This window comes from Salmo salar, chromosome 12 (genome assembly GCF_965601325.2).
Source record: "Salmo salar chromosome 12, fSalSal1, whole genome shotgun sequence".
Lineage (NCBI taxonomy): Eukaryota > Metazoa > Chordata > Actinopteri > Salmoniformes > Salmonidae > Salmo > Salmo salar.
Genome location: NC_138302.1, coordinates 38,226,780 through 38,238,867, shown reverse-complemented (window position 1 = coordinate 38,238,867; position 12,088 = coordinate 38,226,780). Strand labels below are relative to the sequence as shown.

The following is a 12,088-nucleotide window of genomic DNA, read 5'->3' as shown; positions in this document are numbered from 1 at the left end:
GGGGTCCAGAGACAAGGTAATCATTCAAAAGTAATGTTAACCACTATTACTGAAAACTGAGTCCATGCAACTTATGAGAATTGTTAAGCATATTTTTACTCCTGAATGTATTTAGGCTTGCCATAACAAAGGGGTTGAATACTTAAGAAATGTCAGCCTTTCATTTAATTTTCTTTTTTTTTAATAATCCACTTTGGCATTATGCAGTATTGTGCGTAGATCAGGGACAAAATATCTCAGGCTGTAACACAACAAAATGTGTCAAATGTAAAAGGAGTGTGAATACTTTCTGAAGACACTGTACGTTAAGTGTAAATGTATATCAAATCTCCATTCATTTACTCTGGGAATATTTTAAGTAGTTTGAAGATGCACTATGCAGAATCTCTCTGCCATTTCCTGGTTGCTAACATTTTAAATTTCTGTTTATGAGACAAAACAAGCAAGTGTAGTGTACAGAATCATTGTACCATCTAAACTGCTGTGAAATATATTTTCTATAACCAAAAATATTGTATTTTTAGCTGGTGTACAAAACCAAAAGAGGCAAAAACAAAACTTTAGAACGGGAAGCATAGAAATAACACACATAGAACAGACCTACCACATCTTAGACTTGCATTCAATGAGAATGAAAGTTCTATAACTCCTCACATTTCTATGTGAATTTGGTCAGGTCGCCCAAAAAGTTACATAGCGCAGCTTTAAAAATTGAAGCAATCCACTAAAATTTACACTGCAATTTTGAAATGTATGCTTTGAAAACAGTTGATGACAGCATAGAAATACAAGGTCACAAAAGAGAGGACGGGGGCAATTTTAACATATCAAAAGTATACCATACTAATTATTGGAGAATGCAAACAAATACAACTAATGCACTTATTCTGGGAACATTGCTAGGTATATATATATATATATATATATATATATATATATATATATATATATATATATATATATATATATATATATATAAAAAAGAGGCAAGCACAGTAAGAACACATCATTTGGCTATGCTGAACAACTGTTCATAAGTCACTTTAATTAAACTTCCATTCCTCAACCATCATTAACTATAGTTATGAATCTTCAAAAAATAAAAATAATTATAATTGTAAAATGTAACTAGGCAAGTCAGTTATGAACAAATTCTTATTTACAATGACGGCCTTGAAGCTTGAGCCTTCCTCAAAATCTAAAGTGCCTGGTCACAGTCTCAGCTCCATTTACAACTAACCTCACCAAAACCAATCAATTCATTTGTGAGATAGTCGTTATTCACCAATAAGCAAATAAATAGACAAAAAAACATTACACAAACGTTACTGTTTGGTTGACACCTAGTGGCAACTGAAGGTAACAAATGACAGATCTGTCTATCATTTTGAGGCTGGGGAAGGTGGATAGTCATTTGAGAACAGTTTACCTTTTCAGACACCTATACCCAAAATCCCTACACCATCCTCGAAATGTAGGTAAAGCAGCAGTGTGGGTAACATTCACTAGCAGGAAAAAAATTAAATGACAGTTAAGAGTAAGAGGACACCCACATATCATAGCAAGAAACTTTGAATGATAAAAGTTAAACCTGGATGCCTACTCGTCAACAGCAAATACAACATTTTAGTAATAGGTTACAGTCCCACAAGACATAACCATTATAGTTTAGAAAAACGTTATGGTATCATCATTACGAATATATTTTTTTTTTTTTATGTTTGCACTCTACTGTAACTCGCTCTGAATAAGAGCATCTGCTAAATTACTAAAATCTCAAATGTAAATTCATTTCAGTCCATTTCTAAAACGGCGTGTTTCACACATTTTATGTGACACTAGTTTGCAATGATTAGATCACTAATTTGTTACATAAAAAGCAAGAAAAATTAAATAAAGATAAAATGTGACGGAAATATAAGAGTTAACTCTTACTCTCTTATACTCTCAGAGATACAATATACTTGTATTTTAAACACCATATTTGGTTGTGTATATGGTATAAATGCCACTGAAGTTAGTCTTTCCTTGTGCTCCCCTGGAGCATAAACATACAATCTCAGTGAATGTTAAATAATTATTTTCCATCCCTACTATATACCTAATACCATCTTTAAAGTAATCTTGTCATCTTTACAGCTAAAACCAACCCAAGAGCCATTCCTCCCATTTTAATCCATACTCTATCGCCATTACAGGAATCGTCTGGGTTGTGTTTATTATGGCACGCAAAAACAAAAATGTTTTTTTTAAACATTTTGCATCAGAAACTAAAAATGAGTGCTGCTTATTGGACCAAGTCCATGTAGTCCTCCCCCGTTTGTCCCTTTTATTCCGCTTAGCGCCCAATGAACGTGACCCTAGAGGCACAGAAGGGTGTCGGGATGATACAGGAGGATGTTATGAGAGATTTAGGGGTCTCGTCGGATGAACCAGAGCTCGTTTCTGCGGCAGGACACCCCAGGGTTGTCGTAGACGGCCACCATGTAGGAGTTGCGATGCATCTCCTCGCTGGGGCCCAGCATCTCCCATAGCAGGTTGATTTGAGGCATGATTGTCTCCTCAGTGGTGGTGCCGAAGAATGTCCTACAGAAGACCGCATTTGTTATTCGTGTTTAAATAAATACTGGCATTACTGCTATTAAGTGATTATTTTTTTACCTACAGTATTTTACCCAGAGATCTTACCAATGCAAAGAAGTGTGTGAGTCTAGCTAGTACGTATCCATTATCTATAGAAGTTAGCATAATTAATACTGTTTGGGCTAATTCCCCACACACAGATTAAGCCTAGTACTGGACAACAAAAAAAGCTCAATGTAGACTCTATTGAAAGTGCTTTTTAATTCAGGACTATTAAAAAGGTTCTACAGCTACACCATCCTGACTGGTTGCATCACTGCCTGGTATGGCAACTACTCGCCCTCCGACTGCAAGGCACTACAGAGGGTAGTGCGAACGGCCCAGTACATCACCGGGGCCAAGCTCCCTGCCATCCAGGAGCTCTATACCAGGCGGTGTCAGAGGAAGGCCCTAAAAATTGTCAGACTCCAGCCACCCTAGTCACAGACTGTTCTCTCTGCTACCGCACGGCAAGCGGTACCGGAGCGCCAAGTCTAGGTCCAAGAGGCTTCTAAACAGCTTCTACCCATAAGCCATAAGACTCCTGAACACCTAATCAAATGGCTACCCAGACTATTTGCATTGCCCCCCCCACCCTCTTTTACGCCGCTACTACTCTCCGTTATCATCTATGCATAGTCACTTTAATAACTCTACCCACATGTACATGTTACTTCAACTAACCAGTGCCCCCGCACAATGACTCTGTACCAGTACCCCCCGTATATAGTCTCGCTATTGTTATTTTACTGCTGCTCTTTAATTACTTGTTACTTTTATTTCTTATCCATATTATATATTAAAAAAATATATATTTTTTAACTACATTGTTGGTTAGGGGCTCGTAAGTAAGCATTTCACTGTAAGGTCTACACCTGTTGTACTCGGCGCATGTGACTAATAAAATTTGATTTGATTTAAACCGTGTCGGGAAACCAGACAATATAGTAAAAAAAATTAAAAAACATGGATATTATCACTAATCTGACTAATTATTTCCACCCATTTTGGCTATACATTGTCTATCTAAATCCATTGTCTATTTTTACATGTAGATATGTAAATAGCTCAGAACAGGTCTCAAAACCACAGGCGAAGTAGAATAGGCCTCAAATCAAGCCTGGGGCTTGAGTACCGAAGTCAGCCAGAGGTGGGAGTATCCTTACAGGGTGATGACTCGTAAAGCCTCCCTTTGGAGTATGGTGATGTCTGGGTCAGTTGGCTGGGGCGGGTTGGCCTGGAACTCAGCAGGCAGGTAGTATGCCGTCAAGATGTCCTTCTGAAAGCCATTGCCGTCCTCCAGCATTTGGATACTGTTCACAATGGGTACAGTCATTCCTAAATAGCGTCCTGTTGATATGAGAGTGTGCTATTATAATTACTCATTGTTACACTGTTCTTACTATACATAGAGCTATGGTAAGGATTACTGATGTAAGTACAGTGTAATAATGACTAATTAATATACAATAGAGTGGAGGCCCCAAATCAATAAATTGTGGATACACTGAACTTAGGGTTATGATAAGGGTTGGGGTTACTGCTGTAAGTAGGGTGGAACAATGAGTGATTACAATATAGTTGAAACAATGAGTGATTACAATAGATTTTGCACTATACTGACGTCAATAATTACACAGTAACATGAACACTAAGGCCTTACCGACAGAGTTTTCCTTGCAGATGAATTTCATGAGTTTCATAAAGCCCATGGAGATGCTCTGCTCGTACAGCTTCTCCCCTTCAGTGATGCACGCCCACTTCCCTGCAGGGTACACCCTCTCTTCAAACAGCACCTCGCCCAGCTGCAGAAATAGACAAACACACACTTCGTTATCCAGGGAATATAAGAGATCTTCCACTTCACTTAGCACTCAAGCAATGGCATGGATTCTCAAGCTAAAACACACACGCGCACAACATAAATTGCGCTTAAGCAAACGCATTGCTGGTTATAAGGCAACACACTCACACAGAGTTTACACACCACATTGCGCTCAGGCATTTACACAAATCCGTGTGTACATACACACAGCTTTCATGATTTATTTAATTATTATTCAAACACTCAAAAGTGCATGTGCCAGACACTCAAAAGAACGACAAGAAAATGGCTTCATTTAGCTTTTACTACAGACTTTCCTTCACTTCCTGCCATTACATGGACAGATTACCCAGAAAATGGAACAGCCAGCCAACATGTCTGCCATTGTCATCCTAACCTAAGATTGGTAACAAGTGGAAGGGAGACATACTTTACCTTTTCATGCTGAGAGATGGAGGAAAAGGGGACCTGCTCTCTATCTTGGGCTTGGTTCCGCTGAGTCAGCTCTTGAATTGGTCCTGTCATTTCTATCAAAACAACACAGGGGGTCTCTTAATTTTTTTTAAAAGATGACAGAGAGCAGTGTGAGAGCAAACCTCACCGGAACCAAGTGAAGTGGGGGAAATTCGTCATTGGCTTATGCTTCATAAAAGGAACCCAGTGCTAAGGTCAAGTATTCAAGTCTCTAGGAAAATGGGCATGCTCTAATAGCTATAAGACTTCAATATACACACTATAACAATCAAGTCATACTGCTGTATTGTAGACAAGATGTAGCAACTAGAATCTGATATTTATTTAAACTGTTGGAAGAAACCATGTCCTGTTGAAAAAGAGTTTGATTTCTCAGACTGATTGTCTCCAAATACACTGCTGCCAAGCAACTACCTCGAATGGGACTATTTTACTCCACCACCTATCTCGCTTACCTCGGGGGACGGACACCTGGTGTGTGCTGGCGATCGCCTGCCAATGGGTGTACAGCCTCTGCTGCTCGTCGTCCTCCATTGGCTCAGGGTTGTCAGTGATGTCATTGTCCAGCTCTTCATCCTCCAATCCATCAAGATCCTCGAGGGAGATTAGCGCCATTGTTTTTGTCCACAGGCCGGGTAGATCTGCAAATACAATACCAAGAAGACATGTTACTTTCCTAGAAATAGGGCCATTGTTAATGTTCATTTCCAGTTTACCTGGGTATTTAGGCCTACTAAGAAATTACTTGGTTGTGGCCGGGCTGGTCTAGTGTAAATGCTGCAGCCTCCGCCACACGTCTTCGGTGTCGGCATTGGTTGGAATCAGGCCTACCACCCTTTGACACAACCGCGCTCCGACTTTCCCCACTGTCACCCTCATTCACTATTTGTTCAATAAAATCAGAAAATCCCATACATACAATAAAAAGACATGGTCAAACTGTAACATTGTATATTACACTGTAAAAAACAATTATTTTTAGTAAGTACCAAAAGTAGCTATTGTTAAAATGTCCCATTAAAAACCATGTAAAAACAGTACCATCAAATAATATGCTATCATACTATTAACAGTAGAAAATAGAACACTTTACATTTTTCAGTGATTTATTGACTTGTTGAATGTAGGCTACACAGGACATATTATGATCTGTACAGTATCATGGACAGGCTGTTGTAATACCATGTAGGTACATGAAGCTGTTTTGACACAGACTTCACTATTCACTGGATCATGTCAAACCTGCTTGTCAGACCTTTTCAAAGAAGCTTATGGGGGATTGGTGCCTGTGGTAGGAGGCTTATCCTATCTCCGCAAATGACCAGAAAGGGCACCATATGGTAGACAAATGTGTTTTATTACAAATGGCCAATTACAGATTCTATCAGATCAAAGGGTATACATTTACTGTTCCATAACATTTGTTGCCGCATAATAGGTCTTTGCCAAAAATTCATAACATTTAAAGTGTGGGCTCCAAATCACAGTGTGTCAGCTGCAGTCAAGCAAATCCTATAATTCTATGGCTACAGTAATGTGAACTAATCTTATACACCATATAAGTCATAAAAAAAGCTCATACATGCTTATAAGAAGTAATAAAGCATTTTACCTGTTAGCTTATAGGGCAACCTTTACATGGCTTTTGTAACAAACCTAACTAAACACAGTAGCCTACACCGTCAGGCTACCGTTATGCCACCATGAGGACACAGGTTTGAAAATGTACAATAAAGAAATAGCACAAATGAATCTGTATTGCACACGCTACTGGACTGTTTTGGGACTGTTTTGCTAGCACAGACTGGAATATGTTCTGGGATTCATTCAACGGCATTGAGGAGTATACCATCTCAGTCACCGGCTTCATCAATAAGTCTATTGACGACGTCCCCACAGTGACAGTATGTACATATCCCAACCAGAAGCCATGGATTACAGGCAACATCCGCACCGAGCTAAAGGCTAGAGCTGCCGCTTTCAAGGAGCGGGACACTAACCCTGACGCTTATAAAAAAAATCCCGCTCTGCCCTCTGACGAACTGTCAAACAGGCAAAGGGTCAATACAGGACTAAGATTGAATCCTACTAAACCGTCTACGACGCTCGTCAGATGTGGCAGGGCTCGCAAACTATTATGGACTACAAAGGGAAACCCAGCGGCAAGCTGCCCAGTGACGCGAGCCCACCAGATGGGCTAAATGCCTTTTATGGTCGCTTCGAGGCAACTAACACTGAAGCATGCATGACAGCACCAACTGTTCTGGACGACTGTGTGATCCCGCTCTTCGTAGCCGATGTGAGCAGGACCTTTAAACAGGTCAACATTTAGAAGGCCGCAGGGCCAGACGGATTACCAGGACGTGTACTCAAAGCATACGCGGACCAACTGACAAGTGTCTTCACAGACATTTTCAACGTCTCCCTGTCTGAGTCTGTAATACCTACATGTTTCAAGCAGACCACCATAGTCCCTGTGCCCAAGAACACTAAGGTAACCTGCCTAAATGACTACCACACTGTAGCACTCACATCGGTAGCCATGAAGTGCTTTGAAAGGCTGGTCATGGCTCACATCAACACCATCATCCCGGAGCTCATCACTAAGCTAAGGACCCTGGGACTAAACACCTCCCTCTGCAAATGGACCCTGGACTTCCTGATGGGCAGCCCCCAGATAGGCAACAACACATCTGCCAAGCTGATCCTCCACACGGGGGCACCTCATGGGTGAGTGCTTAGTCCCCTCCTGTACTCCCTGTTCACCCACGACTGCAATACCATCATTAAGTTTGCTGACAACACAACAGTGGTAAGCCTGATCACCGACAACGATGAGACAGCCTATAGGGAGGAGGTCAGAGGTCTGACAGTGTAGTGCCAGGACAACAACCTCTCCTGCAATTTGAGCAAGACAAAGGGGCTGATCGTGGACTACAGGAAAAGGAGGGCCGAGCACGCCCCCATTCACATCGACAGGCTGTAGTGGAGCGGGTCGAGAGTTTCAAGTTCCTTGGTGTCCATATCACCAACAAACCATCATGGTCCAAACACACTAAGATAGTTGTGAAGAGGGCACGACAACACCTTTTCCCCTTCAGGAGACTAAAAAGATTTGTCACGGGTCCCCAGATCCTCAAAATGTTCTACAGCTGCACTATCGAGCGCATCCTGAACGGTTGCATCACCACCTGGTATGGCAACTGCTCGGCATCCGATCGTAAGGCACTACAGAGGGTAGTGCGTATGGCCCAGTACATCATGGAGGTCAAGCTTCCTGCCATCCAGGACCTATATACTAGGCGTGTCAGAGGAAGGCGGCAAAAAAATTGTCAAAGACTCCAGTCACCCAAGTCATAGACTGTTCTCTCTGCTACCACACGGCAAGCAGTACCGGAGCACCAATTCTAGGTCCAAAAGGGATCTACCAAGCCATAAGACTGCTGAACAATTAATCAAATGGCCACCCGGACTATTTACAATGACCCTCCCTGACCTTTGTTTTTACACTGCTGCTACTCGCTGTTCATTATCTATGCATAGTCACTTTATCCCTACTTACATGTACAAATTACCTAGACTAACCTGTACCCCTGCACATTGACTCGGTGCCTGTACCCCCTGTTGGAGTGGCAGGTAGCCTAGTGGTTAGAGCATTGGGCCAGTAACCGAAAGGTTGCTGGATCGAACCCCTGAGCTTACAATGTAAAAATCTGTCGTTCTGCCCCTGAACAAGGCAGTTAAGGTTGAGTCACTGATGTGGTCTTCCTGTCTGGGTTGGCGCCCCCCCTTGGGCTGTGCCGTGGCGGAGATCTTTGTGGGCTATACTCGGCCTTGTCCCGGGATGGTATGTTGGTGGTTGGAGATATCCCTCCAGTGGTGTGGAGGCTGTGCTTTGGCAAAGTGGGTGGGGTTATATCCTACCTGTTTGGCCCTGTCCGGGGGTTTCATCGGATGGGGCCACAGTGTCTCCTGACCCATCCTGTCTCAGCCTCCAGCATTTATGCTGCAGTAGTTTGTGTGTCGGGGGGCTAGGGTCAGTCTGGAGTATTTCTCTTGTCTTTTCCGGTGTCCTGTGTGAATTTAAATATGCTCTCTCTAATTCTCTCTTTCTCGGAGGACCTGAGCCCTAGGACCATGCCTCAGGACTACCTGGCTTGATGACTCCTTGCTGTCCCCAGTTCACCTGGCCGTGCTGCTGCTCCTCCAGTTCCTACTGTTCTGCCTGCAGCTATGGAACCCTGACCTGTTCACCGGACGTGCTACCTGTCCCAGACCTGCTGTCCCAGACCTGCTGGAACCCTGACCTATTCACCGGACGTGCTACCTGTCCCAGACCTGCTGTTTTCAACTCTCTAGAGACAGCAGGAGCGGTAGAGATACTCTCAAAGATCGGCTATGAAAAAGCCAACTGACACTTACTCTTGTGTTACTGACTTGTTGCACCCTCGACAACTACTATGATTATTATTATTTGACCATGCTGGTCATTTATGAACATTTGAACATCTAGTCCATGTGCTGTTATAATCTCCACCCGGCACAGCCAGAAGAGGACTGGCCACCCCTCATAGCCTGGTTCCTCTCTAGGTTTCTTCCTAGGTTTTGGCCTTTCTAGGGAGTTTTTCCTAGCCACCGTGCTTCTACACCTGCATTGCTTTCTGTTTGGGGTTTTAGGCTGGGTTTCTGTACAGCAGTTTGAGATATCAGCTGATGTAAGAAGGGCTATATAAATAAATTTGATTTGATTAACCCACTGTTCCCCGGTTGGCCATCAATGTAAATAAGAATTTATTCTTAACTGACTTGCCTAGTTAAATAAAGGTTAAATAAAAAAATACAAATGATAGCCTTGTTATTGTGTTACTTTTATTCAAATGTTTTACTTTAGTTTATTTAGTAAATATTTTCTTAACTCTATTTCTTGAACTGCATTGTTGGTTAAGGGCTTGTAAGCATTTCACAGTAAGGTCTACCACACTTTTGTACTCAGCGCATGTGACAAATACAATTCGATTTGAAAAGCTGATTATTGCATTTATCTGGAAATGTTGTTCCGAGGCTCCTTTTCAAGGGTGTGACGCAATTGTAGAGCCTCTGGAGGCCTGCGGAGACCAAATTGAGCTAACAATGCGGAGGGCCCTGTATAGCTCCGCATTGACATGATTGGTTGACTATAGGTGGGGGCGGTATATCCTGTATAAAACACAAACATGGAGAACGTTGATGAAAGTGTATCAGAACAAGTAAACAAAATAAATACATATTTATGATACAAAAAGGAGTTTGAACTCCTGGAAGGAGATCAAGGAGGTAATGGGGATATGGATTTGTACATATTCAACAAATCTGATCAAACAACGTGGATGTGTCAAGTCTGTCATGGTTGATGTATTGTAACAGGCCCACACTGTGGTTACTAAAATGAGATGTTGATATATTTGGCTGTTTTCGCTGCATAACATTTAGAAGTTGTCCTTTTTCATGTTTAGAAGAAGTGCTGCTATGCTCCCGATCGTATAAGCTGGTAGCATAGCTTGCGTTCATATCAGTGGTGGTATTCAGTCGCTTTTAACTGCAAGGCAGTTGATTGATGACATGAACATGTATTGGGGTTGACATCCATACAAGCATTTTTTACTTTGATGTTTACCTGAACATAGTGTGAAATAAACAATAGCCTAAATGTAGACCAATTTTGCTGGGGGGGCAATGGGGAGATGCAGGTGGAAAACGGTGCAGCATTTTTACTTATTGATAGAATTGGCTGAGCTCTTACTCCAACATCCCAGAAGAGGTAAGACCTTATCTTGTCATTTCGTTTGGCCAGTTGTTCGTAATTAGCTGAAAGGCTATCACTACGAGTTGTGCGGTGCAGACCAATTTATTGGATGCCAATGACAGTTCCCCAAAGAGCAAGTATGAATGCTTTGACTTCAGAGGTCGCATCTCAGTAAATACTGCACTGCTGCTACAGATGCCAGATTGACCATAAATCGGTTTTTACCCCACATAATAAAAATAACTCTGTTTACTGCGGCAGGTGGGTTGCACATTACTCAACACAAACCAAACACAAAAACACTTTACCAGCGCGCGCTAACAAATCCACTAAAAGGAGTGCACAGCAGCACAGAGTTCATTAAAGATTTTAATACAACATCCGATTAATCATCGCTGGCGAACAATTAAATGGGCTGTGAACTCACTGACCGTGTTCGAGAGCGTCAAATCCATGATGCATTGTGCGTAAATGGTGACACTGGCTGAACTACAAATAGTAATGAGTAGTTATTTATGATGTAAGGTAATTTGTAGATCAGTCAGTCGGCAGTCGCCTGCAATGTCGAACAAGCACACTGACTGCAATGCATTACAGCAAAAGTAGGTCAACCCTAGGGAACCAGCACACCCAAAAACGCAGCAAAAATGTCACTGGGGTTGCGAGAACGCATATGCCATAAAGCTAATAGGCTTCAGGATAGACAGCTCATCATTTATTTATTTTTTTACAATAATGTATATTGGTTAAACCACAATCGGTTATTAATTGTGTAGGTTCTGTGGACATTTGGGCAATTTACCTATTCATTTGTTATGCTTCCCTGAACACTAGTTTAGACCAAAACATTTACCCGAATGTAACATTTAGTGATAAAGTCGTCGTTCTTACCTGGTCAACAAAGTACAGGATTGTAGTTGAGCACTACTTCTTCTGACCTACAATCAAAACAGGAGATATAAGTGAATACCGCACTCGTATTCTGCCAGCAGCACAAACGATGACGCCACTTCGTATGCTAATAAAGATTCCTTCAAAATAAAAGCACGCATTTCAAAACATTGAAATGTGGTTAACTAATTCAAAAGATACAGTATTACATTTTAATCAATGTCCCCTTTTTATTGTGCTTAAAAGCAAATGCAAAAAGGACTTCATGGAAACAATTACAAATATGCTTCTAAAAACATTTTGTAAGACCACCATCAAAAAAACACGATGTTCAGATCGGTATGTTCACAACATTGGGCTGTAGAGAAAAACCTATTCTATGTGCTGAGTCAAAAGTGAAGTTGGTAATACTCAGTAGAGTAGGGTCTGTAGAATCTATATATGGTGTTATTTCATTGGGGACTGAAGTCTAAATACCCAGCAGCACTTTATAC

General features: G+C 41.6%; 1 protein-coding gene across 2 annotated transcripts; it reads right to left on the bottom strand.

Annotated features, from left to right (window-relative positions):
* Positions 1 to 147: 147 nt before the first annotated feature.
* hebp1 (Heme-binding protein 1) lies at positions 148 to 11,700 on the bottom strand. 2 transcript variants are annotated; one of them, XM_014131120.3, is made up of 7 exons: positions 11,595 to 11,700; positions 5,667 to 5,803; positions 5,377 to 5,562; positions 4,883 to 4,974; positions 4,286 to 4,427; positions 3,789 to 3,972; positions 1,010 to 2,586 (listed from the first exon to the last, which is right to left on the bottom strand). In XM_014131120.3, exons 2-7 carry the CDS (start codon positions 5,731 to 5,733, stop codon positions 2,412 to 2,414), a joined length of 846 nt encoding a protein of 281 aa, XP_013986595.1. In that variant the 5' UTR covers positions 5,734 to 5,803; positions 11,595 to 11,700; the 3' UTR covers positions 1,010 to 2,411.
* Between the last annotated feature and the right edge of the window lie 388 nt (positions 11,701 to 12,088).